Raw genomic sequence first — 25,120 nt, 5'->3', positions numbered from 1 at the left:
GGCACGGAAAACCCGCCCTTGGAAGGGGCGGACGCCGCCCGGGAGGCGGCTGAGGCGAGCGGCTCGGGTTTCAGCTCGGCGGGGAAGCCGGCGCCCTCCGCGAGGCGAGCGAGCGAGTTCTCCTCAGGGAAGCCTCTTTCCGGCCTCTCGAGACGGCACCGAGCCTCTTCCCCGACGCCCGCCGAGGTGAGCCCGGTCTGATGGGGCGGGAGCCTCGGACGGGGGAAGCGGCCTGAGGAGGACGCCGCGGCTGAGGCGGGATTTGAACCTGGGGCCGCCTCCCCCTGCACTAACCAGGGCTGCACCACGCTGGCAAGACGTCGAGCTTGAGTAAGGAAAGCTGGCGGCTGTTTTATTGCTATATTAAATTAGGGTATGTCCGCAGCATAAAAGCACAAGATGAAAACACGAAATACGTAACGAAAACCAAAGCAAAACAAATGTATAACTCACCCCCCCATCCCAAAAGCAGGCAACCCCCCGGTAGCAAAGCAGATAAGGCGCCATATAGTGTGCCATCCGCACCATGCATTTAAAGCACTACGGTGCCACTTTTAACAGGCACAGCTTCCCTCAAAGTCGCCCGGGAACTGTAGTTTCTCAAGGGCGACAGGAGCTGTTAGGAGACCCCCTAAGTCCTCCCACAGAGCTACGATTCCCTCAGAGGGTTTTAGCCACCAGTCCCTCTTCTCGAGGAACTTTGTTGTGGGTCAATCTTTGTTGAATTTGAAATAGGATGCTGTCTAGGGTCAGAGTCTCTGGCCCCCTTCACATCATACATTGAAGAATTCTAGTAGCTGCAGTTTCTTGGGAAAGAGGGGGTGGATTGTTAAATCGCTCTGCAAATTGGGGGCTCTGTGGAGGGAATTGTAGTTCAACAGACTACAATTCCCAGGATGCTTTGGGGAAAGCATTGCAGGGGGGTTGACCTAGATGACCCTTAGGGTCCCTTCCAGCTCTATAATTCTGTGATTCTAAGCCATGATCATTTAAAGTGGTACAATACTGCTTTCAACAATATAGAGGGCAGATTGCGCCTTGGGCCCATCAAAACCAAGGTAATGGAAGCACCATATGAATTTAAAGCCTGACTCCTGCCTGAGCCAACCTCGGTATAGAGCAGTATATAATTTCAATCAATCAATCAATCAGTCAATCAATCAATCGATCAGTCAACCTGCTCCTCTGGCAACCCATGTGACCAATCCATCCACTCTGCACTATCCATCCCACTGCTACAGCCGATGTTGCTTGGCAGAAGGGGTACAGTGAAAAGGGTGGAATATTGGAAAAACCCCAGAAGAAAGGGGTTCAGGTCAGTAGCTGCCTTTAAAAAAGAAATGAAAAAGAAAGGCATTCTCTTTTGTAATTTTCATCTGACCTTCCAAATTACGATAAATTGTACATTTAATCTTATAAGTAAAGCAAAGTGTAGGAGACAACGATGGACTGGTGATGGTGGAATGAAGCAGAATATGAGTTGCTCTGCTATTTTTTCTTTACTAGGGTGTGACTCACAACCATTCCTTCCACCTTAAGAAGCCAAAGCAGGTTAAGAATTGGGGGTGGGGGAAAGAGCAGTACTGTATTGCAAGGATACAGATTTAAGGAGGAAATGCAGGACACTGGTTTTCATCCTGCTGCTCACAAGAGGTCACTATTGCTCCACAGGTGGGGCTGACCAGCAGTTCTGGATAATCTTGGCATTTATGAGATTTCTCCAAGTCTGGCAGATTTCCAGTTACAAAACGCTGAACTGTCTGGAAAGTTTGGTCAATAAGGGAGTAAAAGCGGGTATGGTATGAAGCTGCTGGCGCCCTGATTCTCAAAATGTGGGCCTCCTAAACAAAATGCAGGCTGCCTCTAGGATAGGCTCAGAAGCCTCATTCCTTAGGCTTGCTAAGGCTCATGGAGTTTTATGAGCTAGGAGGTGAGCTAGATGTTTTTCTCCACCCAAATTTATCTGAAGATAAAACAAGTTTGCTTCCCCAAAATTACCCAGCCAGATGGGCGGGGTACAAATAATAAATTATTATTATTATTATTATTATTATTATTATTATTATTATTTCCAATTTGCATGTCAAGCATCCTCTGAGTACTCAAGTATTTACTTTCACTTGGCACCCATGAAAGACAATTTCAATATTTGATAGTGTTTAAATAGTTCACCACCCAACCATAGCACACCACCATCAGTGTATAAGTCAGTTAGAAACCTCCACTCTGCCAACAGGGGGTGCTGCAGCACCGCCACCCAGGTAGGCAAGGGATGTGGGGAACAGGTGCTATCTAGTCCAGCATCCTGTTCTCACAGTGGCCAGCCAGATGCCTTTGGGAACCCACAAGCAGAATCCAAGCACAAGAACTCCCTCCCCTCCTATGGTCTGCAGCAATTGGTATTCAGAAACTGCTGCCTCCAGCTGTGGAGGCAGAGAATACAGATACTCTTAAAGGTAAAGGGGCCTCTGACCATTAGGTCCAGTTGTGACCAACTCTGGGGTTGCGGTGCTCATCTCGCTTTATTGGCCGAGGGAGCCGGCGTACAGCTTCCAGGTCATGTGGCCAGCATGACTAAGCCGCTTCTGGCAAACCAGTACAGTGCACGGAAACGCCGTTTACCTTCCCGCCAGAGTGATACCTATTTATCTACTTGCACTTTGAGGTGCTTTCAAACTGCTAGGTGGGCAGGAGCAGAGACTGAGCAACGGGAGCTCACCCCGTCGCGGGGATTCGAACCGCTGACCTTCTGATCGGCAAGTCCTAGGCTCTGTGGTTTAACCCACAGCGCCACCCGAATCCCACAGCTCTTACTGCCCATCAATTTGTATACTCCTGTTTTAAAGTCTTATAAGGAATGAACGTGTTTTTCCCACATGCCCTGCAATAAAGACTTCACTCTTGCCCTGTGTGTGCTATATATTTCTTACTAGGCAGGGACCTCACTGCTCTGTCTCCATCTGCCTTCAGGGTGAGATTCTGACAGGTGGGTGGGGAGCTTGATGAGTTTGGAAACATGATGGGCCCTCATCTGTTGCAGGTTACCTGGACTGTGGGGAGGCAGACCTCTCCAGGTGCTCAGGTAGGATGCCTGCCAATGCCAAAGTGTATGAGACACTCAGGTGGGGGGATGACAACCAGGAGAAGCAATAAGCCAGGCCTCTTGGTCCAATGTGCTTCATAAGACACCAAGTGGCCTATTGGACAATATATGTAGTTTGCCAGAGCATGTGTGCATATTAAAAAACCCTACCCATTGATTTATTTTGTATTTATAACATTTAAATACCACCTTTTTTCCAAGGAACTCAATGTGGTGTACATGGTTCTCCCATCCCAATTTTGTCCTCACAACAACCCTGTGAGGTGGATTAGACAGACAGGCAGTGACTGGCTCAAAGTCACTCAGTGAGCTTCATGTAGCTGAGTGGGGATTTGAACCCTGGTCTTCCAGCTCATAGTCCAATGCTCTAACCATTACACCACACTGGCTCTCCTGCCTCAATTCATTTTTTAATCAACTAATAATTCATCATAAGAACCATTCCCCAATCCTTTTTCTAAAGACATCTGGGGGTAGAAAAGGCTTCCTTATAGAGAGCCAAACCAATGGCCCCCTCCCTCTGACAAGAAACAGTTGTCCATGACCACCTCTTACCTGGAGATGCCCTATAGGAGCCAGGCCGCTGGTCAATACAGCACTCATTCCAATTGGTTCAGCTATGGCTGGATGGGCTTTGCCTCTCCTAGCATGGGATTTGACCCTCTGAAGCTTGCATGTTAAATGCAAAGTATCTTGCCCCCCAAGCTTCCTCTTGCACACCCTGTGCTGCTTGCTGCTGCTGTCTTGTGACAGGGCAGGTAAGAAAAATGCCTTGTGATGTGGTTGACTCCTGACTGCTGCTGTGGCTGAATAGCTGAGGAACCACTCTTCAACATTTGTTAAATTGGAAATATTAATGTATGTTATTGTGATTTTTCTTGTTTACCTTATGATAGGATTGTTTAATTGCTTATTAGTCCTGTTTATATGATTCTGTAATTTTTGTGTATTATTTTTCTCTGTTTTTATTACTTTCTCTGCTCTGGAATTTAAAACATTCAGTGAAGAGGGGACTATATGTACTGTAAATAAATAAATGTTTGCAGTTTGGATATGAGTCAAAGGACGCGGCACTCAATGTTTAATGTTAATTACAGGTGATTCTTAATTGTTTGAGGTTTTTTTCTTCTTAATTGCCATACGAAATGATGCCTCTAGAGTCCTTCAACCCATCTCATTCTGTTCAATATGAAACCAGGAACAAGTTGTTTGTAAACCTAAAGCCCATACTAATAAGGTGTTAACTAATCAGCTATATAATCAGAGTTCTTGATGTGGAACAGTTGGTTCTCTCTCAAGTATCATACTTTATTTTATATGCAAGCGTTGGAAACAACATTTGTGCAATGTTTTTGTTTCAATATGGAAAAAGTTTTGTTTGACCAGAAAAATCCATCTTCCCACTGCAGAAAATCTCCATATTATAGTAGCCTGTATTTCTGGAATGAATATCAATTGGCTGGTGTTTTTCTTTTAAAAACAGGAAAATGAAGGGTTGTAGTAAATGCTAGTGCTACTCAGAGTAGACCCATTGAAGTTAATGGAACGCCTAATTTAAAACTTTTAATTTCAATGGGTCTGCTCTGAGTTTGGACTTAGCTGGATACAAGCCCAATGCCTCCATTTAAGGCACAATCCTGTGCCACAGTTACACCAGCAGAGTAGCATTTGGAAGTGGCACCAGTGTAATCTGGCTGGTGGAAACAAGGTACAGTGGTACAATGTTGCATAACCTCCAGGTTACGGAATCTTCAGGTTATGGCTGCGGCACACCCGGCAAACCCAGAAGTGTATTCGCCGCTCACGCATGCGCAGAAGCGCTCTCTATTGCACCGCGTGTGTGTGCAGAAGAACTCTATTGCGCTGTGTGCAGAAGCGGCGCCTCTAGTTAGATTTTTGGGGGGTGTATGGCACCCCAAAACGAATTAAATCCATAACCAGAGGTACCACTATATTCCAGAGTAATGACAATTGCACACTAGTGAATTCTCTCCTCCTTGCCTGTCAGGTTCCAAAAATGGAGTGGAGCTTTTCCTGTCCTCTATGGTTCTCTGTAGAACAATAGACTGTAGAGTTGGAAGGGACCCAAGGGGTTATCTAGTCCAACCCCTGGCAATGCATTCTCTCATTTCATATCTCTCTCTCTCTCTCTCTCTCTCTCTCTCTCTCTCTCTCTCTCCCTCTCTCTCTCTCTCTCTCATTCCTTCAACCTTCCAGACTCTCACACCTTCTTATATATCTAGAGTGCTTTTGTGTGGATGTCTCTTGCTTGCCTCCTGCCACAGCAATGGCAGCTTGCTGGATCAGCTAGAGAGTGGGTGGTGCATCCTGCTGCTGTCAAAGAAGGGGGTTCTGTGTTGCTCCTTTACATCTTCTTTTAAAGGATAAGATAATGTGAACAGCTGTTCACCATGCTATTGTGTTGGGCACCCCAGTTCTCCAAGCAGTGAGGTTTCAAGGCGTGTGGCACTTAGCCTGGGATGTGGAATGAGGTCAAAGGTGGATTTAGGGGAGCGCAACCGGTTCTCCCGCACTGAGTTGAGAGGGTGCTGCAACATTGACTTAGAATGGAAGGTGAGAGGTGAGGTGAGGTGGGGTGGGGTGGGGGAAGGCAGTGCATTGCACAGGTTGCCACTGAAATTTGAAAGCCCAAAGTCCACTACAGAATAAGGTTGCACGTACAACTTAACTCCAGCAGATAGGAACATGGGAAGCTGCCATGTACAGAGTCAGACCACTGGTTCACCTGCCTCAATATTGTCTACAGTACTGGAGATGTTCTCAAATGTAGACAACAATGTTGTTAAAATCCCACAAACTGACTCATCAGTCTCTGGCTAATCCACACTGATAGTCCTATTTATAGAAATGTTAAGAGTTGAGGATCACAGCATTGGAAGTGATCCCTAGGGTGCCCTCCAGATGTTTTGTCACAGCATTCAATGGCTGTACAGTCATACCTCGAGTTAAATGTGGTTCAGATTGAGCGTTTTCAGGTTACGCTCCGCGGCAACCCGGAAGTAACAGAGCGCGTTACTTCCAGGTTTCACTGCTTGTGCATGCGCAGATGCTCAAAATGACATCACACACATGCACAGAAGCGGCAAATCACGAGCCGCAGACGCGGGTTGCGTTCGCTTCAGGATGCAAACAGGGTTCCGGAACGGATCCCGTTCGCATCCAGAGGTACCACTGTATTAAATAGTAAGGAACTGAGGTGGGTGGTGGTCAAACCGGAAAGATTTTAGAGGCATACAACGGTCTTGCTCAGATGGCCATCTAATATAACGGTTTTATTTCTCCTAGAATTTGTTTAATATCAATATAACTTCGTCAACACCAACAGTGCTCTTCCTCGGACATGGATCTGATACCTTAAACCATTTTTAATTTTACTACTAATACTGTTAATCAAATCCATTCACAGTCCTGATCGACAATGAATTTTGGGCAATTTGCTAATCCCAATCAATCATGAGTTTGGGGTAAACGGATCCCTGCCTGAACGAATTACTATCTAAAAACTGTTGATGTATCAGGTGCTGTACAAAAGATGTACAGTTTTGTGTTTGTGTGTGTGTGTTTTGTAACAGTGTGTGTTTTGTAACATGCAACAATTATATAAATAAAAAATAAAACAACAATAAACAGATAAACGGTTCTGAATATATTAACAAAGCTGTGTCAAAGTGTATATAGTAAATTTATTACACTTATTACAGCATATGATTTCATATGCATATGCATTGCTTAGATTGGTGGCCATAAGTAAAAAGTATTTTGTATCAATAACAATTAGAATTTATAGGAAGGGAGCAGGAAGGAAGGATTTTTTAAAAAAACATGTACTTCATGCACTCCTCTGTGTGAGTGTGACAGAGAGCGATAAATTAATACAGTAAATCCATTACTCACAAGCTCCCACCCAACAACCCTCCGCCAGGCGTCATCTGGGACTTGTAGTCCTGCGACTCGACGAGGTTGCCAGAGATCCCGCAGGCAGGGAGGAGAAACTACCCTTCCCAGAAGGCAACGCGGCCAGAACGTCTGTTGCAATTTATACGGGGGGGGGAGAGGAGGAGGAAGGGAGGAAGTAAATGTGAAGTCCCCTTAACAAAAAATAAAATCCCCTCTAGTTTTGTTGGTGGAATTATTTCACGGACCCGTCGCTTCTGTTTGCGGACAGGGGGGCGGGGGGGCTGCGTGCTTGCCTGGTTTCCCTGGCTGGGAAGGGGTTAAAAGGGAGGGGCGGAGCGTTGAGGATTCCTCCTCCCTCTTCCGCCCTCCTTCCTCTCGCCCGCCGACTCCCTCCCTTTCTCCCCCCCCCCAGCTTTTCTGGAACTGGGACTTCCTGTGGCAGTTCATTTCCTGGTCGGCGGGGGCCGCGAGCGGAGGAAGGCTCGGCATGGTCTCCCCCCGGCCAGCCCCGGCCTCCCTTGACGCTCTTCCACCTTCTCCTCCGCAGCGGCTCCCCCTCCTGCTCTGCCCGGCCGGCGGCGCTCCTCCGGCTGCCACTTTGTAGCGATGCTGCAGGGCCGGAGCGGCGCCCGCAGCGGAAGCGGACATGGTAACAGTGTGGCCAGGCCGGGTCTCTCTCTCTCTCTCTCTCTCTCTCTCTCTCTCTCTCTCTCCCCCCCCCCCGGCACACGCAGCGTTAGCGGCAGGGGCACCAGCTGGGCACCCCGTCTTCTGCCTTGCTGGGGCGGTGGGTCCCAAAAGTAGGCTCTCCCCTCCCCACCACTCTTGGCGGGGGAGAGAAGGGGGCCGTCATCATCACGACGCGTACCCTTTCCCCGGGCAAAGGGACCCCCCATTTTCTTTGCGGGCACCTCAAGAGTAGAAAGAAGGGATGCTTTTTCGGGGGGGGTGCGAGTAAGGGATTCTTCCCCGCCCCGCCTGAGGGAGATATTTCTCTCCAGAGAGGGTGGTGATGCTGTTTTTAATATTATTAGACAGTTGGAGCAAATGGCAAAAGCCTCTAATTCTGTCTCTTCCTCCCAACAGGTCTGAATAACACCCAAGCTCTGCCTTCCTGGAGTGGGCGAGAGGGAACAAAGCATATGACCTCTAAGGAAAAAGAAGATATTTTGCCGCAAAGGGATTAATTTTTGTCTTGCTTCAAGACGTCAAGAGCTGTGTACATAGACACACACACACACATATATAGAATATACACACAAACACACAATTATATATATATATTTGGGGTGTTTGTGTGTCATACTGGACTTGCTAAGCTAAAAGTGTTTAGGCTGCGCACTCTTGGAGCCATGAAGAAGTTTTTTGACTCCCGGCGAGAGCAGGGTGGCTCTGGGGCCGGTTCTGGGACCCTCGGAGGGAGTGGCAGTAGCACTGGGCCTGGGAGTGGATACATAGGCCGGGTGTTCAACATTGGGAGGTGTCAGGTGACTGTGGATGAAGTTCTGGCGGAAGGTAAGATGCAGCTGAAGGGAGTTTTGCCTCTCCTTCCCCAACCCCCCCCCTCCTCTCTTAACATCTCCACAAATGAATGGAAGCAGATTCTTAACCCTTCTTTGAATGTTCACACAGAAAATTTCCATTCTGACTCCTTTCAAGAAAACGTGCCACTTTACATGGGTGCCACCTTTGCTTATTAAAAGCACTCGAATGTTGTGCCAAGGCAAATTAATAAATGGTAGCATTGGTGGCTACTGTCTATTCTGTGTTTTAATTAACAATAAAAAAAATGGTTTGGAACTCCAGTTTCTACAAATGCAAATAAATAGAGCCAGGGTTAACAGTATATAAGTTGGAAAACTCCCCCCCCCCCCCAATTGGCAACAATATTATGTAATATGGCAGGCTGCATTGGTGCATATATTAAGGGGGTGAATTGTTTCCTTCCATGCTCTCCCCTCCCCCCCTTGTTTGAGTGCTATTAAGTAAAGGGATAATTGGATGCATAGGGATAAATTTGTCATTTATTTATGGTGCCTTTGTGTAGCAAGCGCAAAGCACACATGTAAGATGCATGCTTACCTTGGGGGTTGTGGCCCACAGAAATCTGGGTGACATTTTAAGGACTAAAGGAGATTCCTACAGGGGTCCATAAAGATCACCCATAAAGTTTGCAGTGCAGAAAGCCCTTGGCTTTTTACTTCAACTTGATTTGGTGCAGTCTAGCTAGAATGTTGAGATACCTCAGGGAATCTTTGTCCTCCCTCACCACTCCCCAGTGTAGAAAAAAACCCAAATTATATATGGAACTTTAGCTTTGACCTTCACAATTGTAGTATTATTTAGGCCTTGCATGGAGTCAGTAACTGGACAGCATCTCTTTAAAAAGAGGGGGAAATGTACAGTTTAGAATTTATAATACATTGCATAAGACCTGAGTTACTAAGAAAGACAGACCCCTATTAGCAGAACTGGGCAGAGGTATTTGAGAGGGTTGTTATTGTTTGTACTGTATCCCTGTGCCAAGGTAAATTTTATTGAACTGGCTTTCCCGAAGGGACAGTGTGGCTGCGTTTACAAAGAACAGTGTTTTTCACGAAGCGTTTGTTTTTTTGGAAAAAGATGCTTGAGTGTGTTGAATCCAAGGCTGATGCTCACCTAGAGCAAGCCAAAGGCTGCTGGTTATGGTGAATTGCCGCAGGCATTTTTCTGAGTAGAGATAGGGAGTGGGCAACAAGCCAGCCCTCGTCATCTCTCTCTCTCCAAAAATAACACAGCCAATAAAAAATGGCGAGGCACTATTTTGACTGAATTGTCTACTGTGTACCTGCCTCTACTGGCTTCTGACAAGGCCCTGGCTATGAGGTGCTCTCAGGACTAAGCTACAGATACGCTCTGCCTCTGCTCATGCTTACTACGTAAGTTGTTCCGCAGGAAACAGAGGACCTCATTTGAAGATGATTAAATAACTTGCCGGCAGATCCTCCATGTGATGTTGACAGGAGCAGGAAATGATCTGTACCTTGTACTGGGAGGATTCTCTCCTCCAAAATTTGTTGAACTGCTCCTCTTCCTCTCCATGGCGTCGTTTGCGCCTTCCTCCCTGGAGCTCTCCTGTTCTCAGGGTGGTGCTTTAAGAGGAAGATAAATGTTGTGACTGAGATTTCTGGTGCATATTTGATTTGGAAAGAGCAAGGTTGGGTGCATGTGCATGGATAGATAGTAGTTTGTGTGTTTTCAAGGCACGCTTAGGGGCTCCTGAAATGGTCCCAGAATAATGGGGATTAGGGGTGAAGAACATAAATGAATAGCACAAAGACAGCTTCAGGGGGCTCTAAAGGGTGGCTTGGTAGCCATGGTTTTTGGGGATGTGTCTTAAACTGTGGTCTGAGCCTGCAGAATTAGCTAAGCTTCAGTGGAGAGGGCAGAATCACCTGAAAGTTTTTATTCACTCACCCCAGGTTTGGACACCACAAGCATTTCTCAGAAAATGTGCACCCTCTTCTATGAGGCCACCCATAAAGTAGATGCTCTGTGAAAGGTAGGAGGGGTGGCTGTAAAAAGTATGTGTTTAAATGCAGCTTTTAATGCATGGTGTCTAATCATTAGGCAACTATATATATATAATCTACAGTGTCTTCTGGTGACCTCTTTTGATGGAGAAACTCAACACACAAAGTATGGTCCATGTGGGCTCAATTGGTGTATCGGTTAGAATGTTGAATTTGGGGCCAGAAATGCCCAGGGGCTCCCATTTGGCCATGAGATTCTCCAGGTGAGCCCTTGGTCTAACATACATTGAAAGGGTTGCTGTGATAAATAAAGGTGGAGAGGATATTTGTGTATACCATCTTGAGCTCTTTGGACAAAAAGTAGGATTAAAAAATGAACCCTTCCATGATCAGCTCTGAATGTTCTGTGTGAGCCTGGAGGAGGAAACACGGTCCTGCATTTTGGCCTCTTGTAATGGGCTTCTTGGATCAGTGCATGTTATAAAATGGGGAAAAGTGATTAGAATTCTAAGTTCACATGTTTTATTACAGACAATGGCAGTTAGCATTATATAGTGTATTTCAAATGTTGAAATATGCCCATCCCATGCCTGTCATTTTAGGTTATCCTTGGTGCAGCCTCTTAAGGCAGGCCAGTTCTATTTGTTAGATTTCTATGTCCATCTTCAATTGTAGATAGAAGGCTGAGACCAGGAAGGTAGTGCCTTACTGAGGCCACCACATGAGGATATGGTGGGAGATGAGATTTGAAACAGGGACTTTACAACTTGACCTCTAATCTACTGCATTACAACCAGCTTGACCCAGTTAAAAGCTTAACCTGACTTCCAGTGTCAGGGCTGGGGAACTTGTGGTCCTCCAGATGTTGGTGGACTCCATCCGCTACAGCCAGCAGGGTCCAACGATGAGGAATTATGGGAATTGTGATTCAGCAATATCTGGAGGGCCAGAGGTTCCCCAAACCTGGTTTATATAAACTATCTCATGTGAAAGACTCTTGCACAAAGGATTGCTCTAGAGCAGCCTTCCTGATAGGCTGGGACTACAACTCCCATCAGCCCTAGCCAGCATTAGCTATGTTGGCTGGGATGAAAGTTGTAGTCCAACACATCTGGAAGGCAGCAGATCAGGGAAGGCTGCCTCTGACTTTAGCAGGCCTTCAAGGTTAAGGTTTTCTGATAAATCTGTGGGTAAGTGTCTCCCAATGTTGAATGGCTTTTGTGTTCTGAAGAAACCTGATTCAGCAATAGGATGCTCTCATGGACAGAGGTGAGGGGCCTCTTATGATCCAATGGCTGCATTGGCTCATGAGGAACCTTTGGGTGGGGACACATGCCAGTGGTGAGTGGGACCTCCAGAGGCAAAAGTTGGTGGAGCTACAGAGCTACCTCTTAGGATTGTGTGGTATGCAAAAATCCAACTCCATGCAGGCAAGCAAGAGGTATTATTGCAGTTCAAGGACACACTTCCAGGCAAGCAAAAGCACTGGAGGAGAGCAATGGAACAGGGTATGTATGTATGTATGTATGTATGTATGTATGTAATATGCCACCGATATATGCCCCAGGCATTCTAGGTGGCTCCCAACAAAATATTAAAAACACAATAAAATGTCAACCATTAAAAACTTCCCTGACCCGCTTTCAGATGTCTTCTGAAAGTCAAATAGTTGTTTATCTGTTTGACATCTGATGGGAGGGCATTCCATAGGGAAAGTGCCACTACAGAGAACGCCCTTTGCCTGCAAGGTGTGGGAGCAGGAAGGGGTATGTGCCTTGGAGAGGGGCAGGGCCAGATTAAGAACTTTAGAGGCCCCTAAGCACTGAAAAGATTATGGTACTTCCCTTCTGTAATTTGAAACAAAAACAGTACTAAACTTTAAAATCAATCAATCACTGGATCTGATTGCCTCACATTATTTTGACATACGTTTGTAGGACGTGCCCTGGTTTAGGTGGGGATTAAGTAATAACCCAAGAACATAAAATGAACCTAAGGAGCATAAAAATGGAGGAAGAGTGTGGAGTGGAGGGTAAGGAAGTCTAACAAGCTCTGATTTCTCCTACTGTGACTACTTTGATGTTTTTCTTGAAATACCAAATGTCACTGGAAAAACCCTCATTGTGTGCCTGCCCTTGCTTTGCTGGTGCCTTAAGCATGCACTTAGTTTGCCTGTTTGGCCCGAGGGTTCCCCACCCCATCTACCTTACGGGAAAGGCAGAGAAAATGATCAGTCACACATGCTCCTCTGAGAGTTTTGCTCTCTTGCTGTGATCTCCTTGCTGTGTGTGTGTGTGTGTGTTGTGTGTGTGTGTGTTGTGTGTGTGTGTACCAGAACTGTGTTGGCTAAACAGGATAAAGTGCCTGCTTGGGAACAAACTACTGCTGAGAGCTCATTATGTGTTCATTATTGCCTTGTTTTTCCTCTTCAAACAGTAGTGAAATTAAGGCCATACTTGAGTTGGGTGGCAGAGAGGCAGGCCCTGGGCCTAATTCTAGCCAATGGTTAGGGAGTTGGACCTTTTGTCTCTTTGCCTCCAGGCTGAAGGTGTTGGTGTCATCACCATGCAGAGTGCTGCTTCTTCGGAATCAAGGTGACAGGGAGGGAGGTTTCAGGTTAGCCTTTTTACTGACATGCAGGCTTCCTATCAGTAATAATTTTATTGCCGTTATACAAATCTATGCTGCAAGTGCATTTGGAATACAGTGGTACCTCGGGTTACGTACGCTTCAGGTTACAGACTCCGCTAACCCAGAAATAGTACCTCGGGTTAAGAACTTTGCTTCAGGATGAGAACAGAAATCGCGCGGCGGTGGTGGTGTGGCAGCCCCATTAGCTAAAGTGTTGCTTCAGGTTAAGAACAGTTTCAGGTTAAGAATGGACCTCTGGAATGAATTAAGCAGGTAACCAGAGGTACCACTGTACTATGTACAGTTCTCACCTGAAAAAGGATATTGCAATGTTGGAAAACGTTCAGAAAAGGGCAACCTTAATGATCAAGGGGGTGGAGCGACTCTATGAAGAAAGGTTGCAGCACTCAAGACTTTTTAGCCTACGGAAAAGGCGAGTAAGAGGTAACATAATAAAAGTTTATAAAATTATCCATGGCATGAAGAGTGTAGATAAAAGTTTTCCTTCCTCTCTCAAAACACAAGAATTTGTGGACATCCGATGAAGCTGAATGTTGGAAGATTCAGGACACGCAAAAGGAAGTCCTCCTTCATAAACTCTGTAGTTAAACTATGGAACTGGCTTCCACAGGTGTCAGTGGTGGCCGCCTACCTAGGTGAATTTAAAAGAGGATTGGACAAATTCATGCAGGAGGCGAGGCCTATCAAAGGCTATGAAAGCTATGCTCTACCTCCACAGTACAGGCAGCAGTGCTCCAGTTGCTGGAAGCCACAGGAAGAGAAAGTGCTGTTGTGCTTGGGTCCTACTTGCTGGGTTCCCACAGGTTGGCCGTTATGAGAACAGTATACTGGACTAGATGGGCCATTGGCCTGATCCATCAGGCTCTTCTGATGTTCTTATTTAATGGAGGAACATTTCATTATCATGCAAGTACCAGCATGCTGGGACGCGGGTGGCGCTGTGGGTTAGACCACAGAGCCTATGACTTGCCGATCAGAAGGTCGGCGGTTTGAATCCCCGCAATGGGGTGAGCTCCCGTTGCTCGGTCCCAGCTCCTGCCAACCTAGCAGTTCGAAAGCACAAGTGCAAGTAGATACCTTCTCTGGCGGGAAGGTAAACAGCATTTCCGTGCGCTGCTCTGGTTTGCCAGAAGTGGCTTAGTCATGCTGGCCACATGACCCGGAAGCTGTACGCCGGCTCCCTCGGCCAATAAAGCGAGATGAGCACCGCAACCCCAGAGTCGGCCACATCTGTTCTTGGTGCTGGGTTACCTGCTCTTCAGTTTTTGAGAACTAGGTCTGACATAAGGGGAGTCTCACTGCTGGGTCAGTCCAAAGGCCCATCTAGTCCATTCTCCTATTCTCACAGAACCTGAGTACAATAGTGCGCTCTCCACATGAGGTTTCCAGGAACCGGTATTTGGAGACATGCTTTCTCTGACAGTGGAAGTAGAAGATAGTCCTTGCCGCTAGTACCCATCAATAGCTCTCTCCTCCATGAATTTGTCTAATCTTCTTTTGCAGCCATCCAAGCTGGTGGCCATCACTGTTTCCTGTGGCAGTGAGTTCCATAGTTTAACTGTGTGCTGCACGAAGAGGGACTTTTTCCCCTCTCTCCTGAATCTTCCAACATTCAACTTCATTGGATGGTCCTGAGTATTATGAGAAAAGGAGAAAAACCTTTCTCTATCCACTGTCTCCTGACCACAAATAATATTACACATCTCTATCATTTCTAAACTAAGAAGCCCCAAGTGCTGTAACCTTTTGTCATAGGGGAGTCGCCCCAACCCCTTGATCATTTTGGTTGCCATTTGCTGTACCTTTTCCAGCGCTATAATATTTTTTGAGGTGAGGTGTCCAGAATTGTACACTCTATTTACCTTTCCCATGCCTTATGCTTCTCGTGAAACTTAAGGCTGGATTACCTGTGTGGGTTCCCACATGCATGTCCCATCAGTTGTACCTGGTTCTCACATGCATGTCTGTGGCTTGGTTTCTTAACATAACACAACCTCGTAGAGTGTTTGCAGTTGCAAAATTCAGTGTTCTATCAATGGTGTTAATCTAGGGCAGGGAGATTTTGGAGAATTCCATTTCAATATTGATTGTGCCCATGTAAGGTGTGGAGTCCCTAAGACTTTATATGTATCGTGTGACTTGCATTCTGATTTGGGACTTTGCCATGTTTACACATCATGTTAAGCTGTGGCGTTTAGTTTGTTTAGCAGGACATTGCATGAGATCCTTGCTGGTACCTGCATCGCAAGCTCCTGGATAAGATTGGTTATGCATTGTTTTTTCCTGGCAAGATTCCATATCTTACTGAGCGTATGACTAACTTTCAAAAACTGCTGTGCACCTAAGAGTTCAGCTGACTGGCTGCATTAGTTAAACTGGACAAACTGGATGGCTTTTATTCCTTGTTAATTTAGCTCTGCATTTTAACTTGTACAGGTCATGTGACTGTAATAAAAACTGGCTCACTGGCACTTGATTTCTGTAGGCTTTGCATTGAGTTATCTGTAACCTCTTTCACATGTGCAGGTTGCTGGATGGAACATTCAAATGTGTGTGTGAACCTGTCCCTCATCATGACTACAGTATTGGGTAATAGCTGTGTGTGTGTGTGTGTGTGTGTGTGTGTGTGTGTGTGAATGAACCATTGCAGATGAAACACCACAGAAAAAGCCTTTCTTTCTCCCAACGTCCTTTCATACAAGGTAAAGGTAAAGGACCCCTGGACAGTTTAGTCCAGTCAAACTTGACTGTAGGGTGTGGACCCATGCGGTGCTCATCTCGCTTCAGGCCAAGGGAGCCAGCATTTATCCACAGACAGATTTCCAGGTTATATGGCCAGCATGACTAAACTGCTTCTGGCGCAACGGGACACCGTGATGAGTGCCAGAGCTCACAGAAATGCCATTTATCTTCCCGCCGCAGCGGTAACTATCTACTCGTGCTGGTATGCTTTCAAACTGCTAGGTTGGCAGGAGCTGGAACAGAGCAACTGTAGCTCACCGTCCCACCGACTCAAACTTCTGATTGGCAAGCCCAAGGGGCTCAGTGGTTTAGACCACAGTGCCACCCGCTCCCTTCCCTTCATATACGTTGCACTGAAGCCCATTTGCACACTGAACTGTCAGTCATCACATGAAGAGAAATCAAGCAGTGCATATTCATGAGTGAACAAATCTTGGCTTTCTTGTTGATATTTACAGCTGGATGGGGTTGCATATTAAAGCAACTCTTCTAGGCCCACTCCCTACGAGGAACTAGGCTCCATAAATAGAGGTGGAGCACCTGCTTTGCATATAGATTCCAGGTTTCCTCCATGGAAAATTCAGCTTAAAGATCTTGTGTAACAGGGCTGCGAATGAACTTCCATCTGAAACCTTGAGGAGCCACTGACAGCCAAAGTTGTCAGGGGGTGTAGTGTGGAAAGAGCACCAACAGCCTGGCAGTTGCTAGAGCAGCGGTTCTCAACTTGTGGGTCCCCAGATGTTGTTGGACTACAACTCCCATCATTCCTGAGCTCTGGCCTTGCTAGCTAGGGGTGATGGGAGTTGTAGTCCAACAACATCTGGGGAGGGTCACATTCAACCCACAGAGCAGAGGCTCCCCACCTCTAGTTTAGAGGGTGAAGCTTAAGAATGCATGATAGCGTGGTCACATCTTATGCAGAAGTTCTGTTCCAAGGGTTCTGGGTTATACATGAAAATCACATATACCCAAACCCTTGGAGCTGTTGTAGGCTAGTGGGTGGGTGGGGGTACAGAGAGAATCCACAGTACTCCCAGAGCTCTTGTGCCAGACGGACCTTTCCCAGCAAGCAGGGTGGAAAGGTTAAAGCTCTTTTTGCAATGGATAACGTCTCTTGGTGCGCCGGCTCCAGAAAGCTAGGGTTGCTCATACGAGATCACACGGGAACCTGGATCTCCCCATGTGATCTTGCAAAAGCATCCCAGAACTGGAAAGCTGAATGGGCCTTGCCCCCACAAGCAAATCAGAGAGCATAACAACTCTCTTTGCACTGGATAACCCCAAACGGACTCAGTGCAAAAGAACTTGCAAGCTCTCCGGCTTGCTTGGGTTTAAGTTGCACAATTTCAGCAAGCCTGCCTTCAGCCACACATGGTTGAAATCACGCAAGTTAAATGCACATAAGATGCAATAATTCTCTCTCTCTCTCTCTCTCTCTCTCTCTCTCTGTGTGTGTGTGTGTGTGTGTGTGTGTGTTGGTAATCAAAAGAGATAAAGTTCACTGCCAAGGGACTCTTTCTGGGAATGGGAGAACAAGCAGTCAACCAGACTCCTATGTGTCTGACAAGATATTTCAGGCTTGTCGGCAACCATTTTTCTTGTTGCTTTTAACTAATTATTACAGGTAACCAGGAAGGAGTTTTTCCACAAGTTATGTTTCTGGTTCACACATGACCAGCATATTGGGGATGTTCAGACAGACAGGCTAGAAAAAGATTTGTGGGCCAGCAGTCTGTTGACTGGTTTATTCTTAATACAGTGGTGCCCCGCAAGACGAATGCCTCGCAAGACGGAAAACTCGCTAGACGAAAGAGTTTTCCGTTTTGGAGGTGCTTCGCAAAACGAATTTCCTATGGGCTTGCTTCGCAAGACGAAAATGTCTTGCGAGTTCCTGCGGGTTCCCCCCCTTTTTCTAAGCCGCTAAGCCGCTGATCAGCTGATCCGATAAGCCGCTAAAAGCTGCTAATAGCGCTAATCCGCTAATCCGTCAATGGGCTTGCTTCGCAAGACGAAAAAACTGCTAGACGAAGAGAATCACAGAACGGATTCTTTTCGTCTTGCAAGGCACCACTGTAAATAAATAACCCAGCGTAGTTGAGTCTCAGTCCTCTTAAGTAACTACAGTGGTACCTCGGTTTAAGAACTCTGCAAAAATGGAAGAAGTGTCCCGGTTTGTGAACTTTACCTTGGTCTAAGAACGGAAGCTGAATGGTGGAAGGGCACCAGCAGCGGGAGGCCTCATTAGGGAAAGCACGCCTCGGTTTAAGAAGGGTTTCGGTTTAAGAACGGACTACAGTCATACCTCATGTTACGTCTGCTTCATGTTACATTCTTTCAGGTTACGTCCTGCGGCAACCCAGAAGTACTGGAAAGGGTTACTTCCGGGTTTCGTTGCATGCGCAGACGCGCAAAATGATGTCACGCACATGCGCAGAAGCGGCAAATCACAACCCTTGCATGCGCAGACGCGCTGCTGCGGGTTACGTTCCTTTCATGTTGCAAACAGGCCTCCGGAACAGATCCCATTCGCAACCAGAGGTACCACTGTACTGAGTTAGGAGCGGTAAGGACTTTCTCAATTGCTCTTAATGCCCTTAAAAACAAAAACTCTGGGTTTCATAGGTAGTGATGGTTATGATCCCCTCCCCATTTTTTTTACTGTTACTATATTTTTTCATTGGAGATTTTTCCAGTTTTAGAAATGCACCCTTTAATAAAATTAATTACATAATGACTGAATAAATTGCAAGTGAAATTAGGCAACTGGAGCAGCCACAATACCAACCCGATCTAAATTTGTAATTTTTTCCCCCCAGGGTGACTTTCCCTAGGAAGCACATAACGTATGTACCCAGATTTTCAGACATCTCTAAAATTTGTAGGTTAACAGCTTTCAGTGTTCCCATTTCTTAATATCTAACGTAGGGGAAGCATGTACTATTGAGTATTCCAGTAAAAATACTTTTAAAGCAACCTTTGATTTTGAATATAACATTTAAAGTACACTTAAGTGCACTCTACTGATTTTTTCCCCTTTATTCTTAAAACATGCTTCAGCTCAACTATTTCTAGATCTAGGAAAAAACTTACCATATTTTAAAGTGTAGAAAATTAACATGACTGACTCATTCAAAAGTTTTGATTACTAGTTTTGCTTTCTAAATAGAAATGGAACATGTGAAAATAATATCTCTATTGATTTCCTGCAGTGGAAAATGCTTAATCAAAATATTCCAGAACGCACCGACCCCCATCACTGGCCATAGTCTCAGGTTTCCCCTGGCTGCCTGTTCTAGAATAGTTCCTCTCTCTGTTCCCACCCCGCCCCCCAAATTAACATAGATATACACCATACTTTTGCACCTGGGCTATATGTAGAATTTTCAACATCTATGTAGAACTGCAGAATTTCCTCTAACTTTATATTCCTCTCTGAAAATGCCATTTCCCAGAGAGGACCCTAAACGGAAAGATGGATAAATCCTTATTAGTCTTAGCCACAGAGGATAAAGTAGCCCACCCACCAGGAAGAGGGGAGCATGCGATCTCATGGTCTCCTCATGTTTGCTTATCAAGGAGGTTTAGGGGTGTCTAGAAAAGGAAATGGTCCAGATAATGAGGAGCAGCAAACTTTTTCAGGCACACCTGTGAATCTAGGCTTTCTCCTGACTGATTCTCTAGGCTGAGTCATGCTTTTGCGCACTCTGACACATTCCATGTGTTTCTCCTTGTAATTTAAATGCTATTTATCATTGCTATAATGGAGAAACTTTGTTATACTGTATGCACAGTGAAGTTGCCTGTTTTATTGTTATTGTTGTTATTGTATTCCACAGTGCAGTTTCTCTCTCTTTTTTTAATTAAAGATTTTCTTGATTTACAAAAGTGTTTGCAATGTCTCTCGTATTCCCCCCCCCCATGTAACATTTTTACAGATCAGTTTCATTTGTTGAGACATTAGGAAGAAAAGGGAGAAAGAGGTGGAGAGATGGGGGGGTCGGGTGGCGATGTCTCTGTTTTACTTACTACATGTAGGGTTTGGTGTCAGCATTGCTTGTGCACATTCTTTCCTGTTCACTTGTGTTCCTTTGGTGGTGAGAGAGGTTGGGGTTGGCCTAGGGTGTGGTTGTTCATTTGTGGTTGGCTGTGGTGGTCTTTGTTTTCATGTGTGAGTGGGGTGGGTGGGTGCTTTGGATGAGGTTAGCCATATTGATCTGTATGCTGTTGGTGGATTTTTGTCGTTGTCTTGTTGGGCTGTGCATGTGATAAAGGGGAGCCATAAGGTGTTTTCTTCTATTTGTCCCCGTGTCAGTTTTAGTTTATTGGTTAATTTTTCTAGTAAGGCTGTTTCCCATATTATTTGGTACCATTGGTCCATGCTTACTCCTGGCTGGTCTCTCCAGTGTCTGGCTATGATGCTTCTGGCTGCTGAAAGTAGGTGGGTTATGAGTTCTTTGTGGTGTAAGTGGGCAGTGCAGTTTCTCTTGAATCGAAAAAAGTTGAAGCATGCTTTGTTCTTGCACCTCACAAGTGTCTGTGCTTTGAAGTGTGAAAGCTAAGGTCCGGCCCTCCAGGGAACCACTTTTCTTTCTGTGTGAGTGAGTGTTTTGCGTTATGATTCATTGTTTTGCGTGTGCCTCCCAATGGGAAAAGCTAAGCCCAGGGAGTTGACTTGTGTAATAGTCCACTTCCTCTGGAGACAGGTGATTCTGCTGAGTCTGCATCCAAATACAATGACACCCAAGACTGATTCCTGGCAGAATTAGTCACTTGTCAGGGCCAGGCAAGGCCAACACAGCAAATCATTCTGAGGGACATGGGACAGCCTTTGTGTGGATTGGTATGTGGGTGGCGCTGTGGGTTAAACCACAGAGCCTAGGACTTGCTGATCAGAAGGTCGGCGGTTCGAATCCCCACGACAGGGTGAGCTCCCGTTGCTCGGTCCCTGCTCCTGCCAACCTAGCAATTCAAAAGCATGTCAAAGTGCAAGTAGATAATTAGCTACCGCTCCGGCAGGAAGGTAAACGGCGTTTCCATGCGCTGCTCTGGTTCACCAGAAGTGGCTTAGTCATGCTGGCCACATGACCCAGAAGCTGTATGCCGGCTCCCTCGGCCAATAAAGTGAGATGAGCGCCGCAACCCCAGAGTCGGTCACGACTGGACCTAATGGTCAGGGGTCCCTTTACCTTTACCTTTATTTGTCCTGGCACACCATTGGTGAAGTACAGCCTCAGTAGATTAGGGTTTTACAATTCAAGGTGCTTAGGAAGGTATTATCATTCCATTTATGAATCACTCCCTATTAAATATCCCAAAACAATTTCAAATCAGTATAGATGAACATTGAGATAAAAATGATATGTTTTAACACATCATTCCCCTGGAAGCTCCAAATTGTGTAGGCAATTTCATCTGCCTATGCTGCTGATCTGAGGACTGAAGGTAGCCAACTCAGTGCCAGTTTTTAAATGTGATCCAGGTGGGATCTGGGAAGTTACAGGTAGGTTAGCCTAACACAGGCATAGACAAACTCAGCCCTCCAGATGTTTTGGAACTGCAATTCCCATCATCGCTGACCACTGGTCCTGTTAGCTAGGGATGATGGGAGTTGTCCTCCCAAAACAGCTGGAGGGCCGAGTTTGCCTATGCCTGGCCTAACATCTGTTCTTGGAAAACTGGTGGAAAGCATTCTTAAAGGTAGAATTACCAAGCATGTAGAAAAACAAAGTTTTGCTGAAGAGCCAATAGACTTCTGCAAAGGTAAGTCCTCTCTCACTAGCCTTTTCAAGTTATTTTAGCAAGCAGGTGGAGAGATGTGACTTGGATGTTCAAAAGCTTTTGATAAGGTACTCCTTACAACTGAGCAAACATAGCTACTGGGGAGAGAACAGAAGGTCTGGGCTAAAGAGAGGTGAAGGTAACTGGCCCAAAACTGAAAGCAGATAGTTAGAATAAGCAAACAGTTCTCACAATGGAGAGAAGGTGGAGTGGGGTTCTCCCATGGATATGTATTGGGACTGGTGTGTGTGTGTTTTAACTTGTTCATAAGTGGTCCAGAGTTATGGGTGAGCAGCGACATGGCCAAACTTGCTGATGACGCCAAATTAAATTATCCAGAATGGTGAAAACCTGTATTTGTGGAGAGCTCCAAAAGGACTTTTCCAAGGTAGGAGGTGAATGGACAGCAAAAGGTGGAATTCAATGCAGTGCTAAGGAGATGGTTTCGTCAGCACAAATATTTCTGCTTGTTAGAGAGAACAATCTCTCCTCCTGTTCTGGGAGCTCTTGTAACAATCCAGAGTGGATTGGGGTGGTGGCAAGGCCAGGAAGCCCCATTGCAGCCGCAGGAGTTCTTGTGTTGGCTTCTGCTAGGGCACCAGGGTTGGTTGCACAATGGCAGTTCAGTGTGAGTGAGTGGAAAGTGATGCAATTTGGAGCAAGGGATCTTAACTCCTCATATACAAGGATGGGTCAGAACCCGCAGTGCCTAAACAGTACAGGCATAGAATCCTAGAATTGTAGAGTTGGAAGGGACCCCAAGGGTCATCTAGTCCTACCCCTGCAATGCAGGAATCTCAATACGTGGTCCCCCATCCAGTTTGAAACCATACTTAACTCTGTTTAGTTTTGCAAGTGTACTAGCAGTTTATCATAAGGTAATGATGGGTATGCCAATGAAATGTCAGACAGTTTGGAATAGCTCAAAAGAATTCCGTTGTATGGATCATTAGGAAAATTGCCAGTACCATAATGCAATTATATAAAACTACGGAACAGCCATTTCGGCTGTGAGTCCTGGAAGACCTGCTCCTTGCCTTGTAGGCCTTTTTTGACCTGGTCTAGGAGGGCAGGGCCCTGACCGACTCCAGCTGCAAAAGCTGAGGCTGCTGAACAGACTCTTTGGGTATAGTTTAGTGGGGGTTGTTGGGGGCGGGGTTGTTGCTGTTATTTAAATCTTTGTTCTGTATCTTTATTTTAGATGTTATTTATGTGGAAATTATTTCAATTTAGTTGTGTACATTTTGATTTTTTATTATTGTTTATGACCACTATTATGTTTGTAATTATTTTTTTCATGTTGTAAACTACATTGAGCATGATTTTAACTACGCAAAGACAGCATACAAATAAAATATGTATGTATTGTGTGGTACTGTATGCAGTTCTGGTTCCTGTGCTTCAAAAATAATATTGTAGAGCTGGAAACTGTGCAGAAGAGGGCAGCTAAAATTCTTGAGGAGGTGGAGAGCCTTTCCTGCAAGAAAGGGGCGATACAGCTGAGAAAAATGCTACTAAGTGGGAATGTCATGATGGAGGTGGTACAAAATTATGGACAGTGAGGAAAAAGCCTTTATTTTACTAGCACCCAGTGCTAGTAAAATATCCAATGGAGCTGAATGGCAGGAGATTCAGGACAGAGAAAAGGCTGCTAGCTGTGATAGGCTCAGGGTCATGGGCAGCTTGTCTCTTGAGTGCCAGTTTTTGGAGGCTGTTGCTCTCATTCTTTGTGGGGTTTCTAAAGGGATCTCGGTGGTTCGCTGTTTAGAAAAAGATGTTGGTCTTGATCGCTCTCTGGTTGCTGTTACGTGTTTGAATGGGCTTTGCAACTTTTCTGCATAGTCCCAATATCACCTGTAGTGGGATGGCTTGTTTTGTTTCTGAAACTTAATACCCAGTGTTGCTCAAGGTAATGAACAATTAGATATATATATATATTCTTGTCTAAAACATGCGTCGACCATCTTTCCATTAGATCAAGTGTTCACATGAAAAATGCATAACACAGTAGCCTTGGGATGCTTGTGTAGAAGGCGATTAACAAATTGAGAACAAATCATTAAATGGCAGTGCTCATGGCCATGTACTCCCTCAACAGGAAGCCCCCAGCAGATGTTCTTAAAGGGGCAGTGAAGTAGTTCCAGCAGCCTTCCCCAAATGGGTGCCCTCCAAATCTTTAGGATTACATCTCCCATCTGTCCTAGCCAGCATGACATTCTGGAGGGCAGCAGATTAACAAAGCCTGGGTTAGAGTATTGGGCTAGTCTCTAGAACCGGGGAGATGTGGGTTCAAATCCCTTCTCAGCCCTGAGGATGCCAGTCACTCAGCCCAGCCTGCCTCTGTAGGGTTGTGACTTGTGGACAGTAAAACAGGAGAGCCTGTATCTTTGGAAAGGTAGGATAAACTATAATAAATAATATGAAAATAAGTAGAATATTATTATAAATTCATGTCTTTGCTAGGTTCACAATTTACAGAACTTGAGATGTACGCTTAAGGAAAGATATTGGTGGAAAAACATTTAAGATAGCAGAGAGTGTGCTGCACTAATTGATATTATGGAGATAATCAAAACTACACTTCTAATTGAAGCTGGTTGCGCAATGGTCTAATGCTGCACCCAGCAGGTTTTCAGGTGTGGTGCAAAAGTGGGGGTGGACTGAAGGCGACTGCCTCCCCTTAGTCAGGCTCTGATCTAACACTTAGTTTTCACTTGAGCAGAACAGGCCAGCTTTGAGAGCTGCTCTTGGAGCATGCAGAGGAAAAAAATCTATTGATGATTCAAGACTCTATTTCAGACCTCTCAGGCAGCTGGGAAAGGCCTCTCCGTTCTGAAGATTAGTTGGGGCTGAATTTTAGTGTCTTGCTATGCAGTAGTCAACGATCCCAGTGATGAGTGGCCCTATTAATTCTGTGTTGCAGACTGCTGAGGGATGTCCTTTGATTGCATAAGGCACCTCTGGCTTGGGGGCTGATGTGGCCCTCCAGGCTCTTCCAGCTGCCCCTCCGTGGGGGGCTCTCCCCAAGCCACACCCCTCACTGGCCCAGGACTGCATCCTTTGCTGTGCTTGGAATGCCTTTGAACTGTGATAAAAAGCTTCTTGCTTGTCGGCGTGTTTATGTAAACACACATGCATATGAGTCTTGCATGGCTGGAATAACCTATAGCCACATAATCCATTGCATTGCTCACTTTTCCTCTGCCCCCATAATAATAATAATAATAATAATAATAATAATAATAATAATAATAATAAAATAATAATTATAATAATAAATTATTTATACCCCGCCCAATCTGGGCGGCTTCCAGCAAAATACAGTGGTACCTCGGGTTACATACGCTTCAGGTTACGGACTCTGCTAACCCAGAAATAGTACCCCGGGTTAAGAACTTTGCTTCAGGATGAGAAC

At 45.6% G+C, this 25,120-nt stretch overlaps 1 protein-coding gene across 9 annotated transcripts in view; it reads left to right on the top strand.

Moving 5' to 3' along the window:
- The first annotated feature begins 158 nt into the window (after nt 1-158).
- AAK1 (AP2 associated kinase 1) overlaps nt 159-25,120 on the top strand; it is a 105,848-nt gene continuing 80,886 nt past the window's right edge. For 4 of the 9 annotated variants that reach the window (XM_082229811.1, XM_082229812.1, XM_082229813.1 and 1 more), the window contains exons 1-2: nt 7,441-7,670; nt 8,108-8,536. In XM_082229811.1, the coding sequence (XP_082085937.1) occupies nt 8,374-8,536 (163 nt within the window). In that variant the 5' untranslated portion in view covers nt 7,441-7,670; nt 8,108-8,373. Of the gene's footprint in view, nt 331-7,440; nt 7,671-8,107; nt 8,537-25,120 lie in introns of those variants that run through there. The other 5 variants (XM_082229814.1, XM_082229815.1, XM_082229810.1 and 2 more) reach the window with 4 other exon arrangements.

Source organism: Podarcis vaucheri (assembly GCF_965113315.1).
Source record: "Podarcis vaucheri genome assembly, chromosome: 7".
In the NCBI taxonomy this organism is placed as follows: domain Eukaryota; kingdom Metazoa; phylum Chordata; class Lepidosauria; order Squamata; family Lacertidae; genus Podarcis; species Podarcis vaucheri.
The sequence above is the reverse complement of the archived record's forward strand: the minus strand, read 5'-3'. Positions and strand labels throughout refer to the sequence as shown.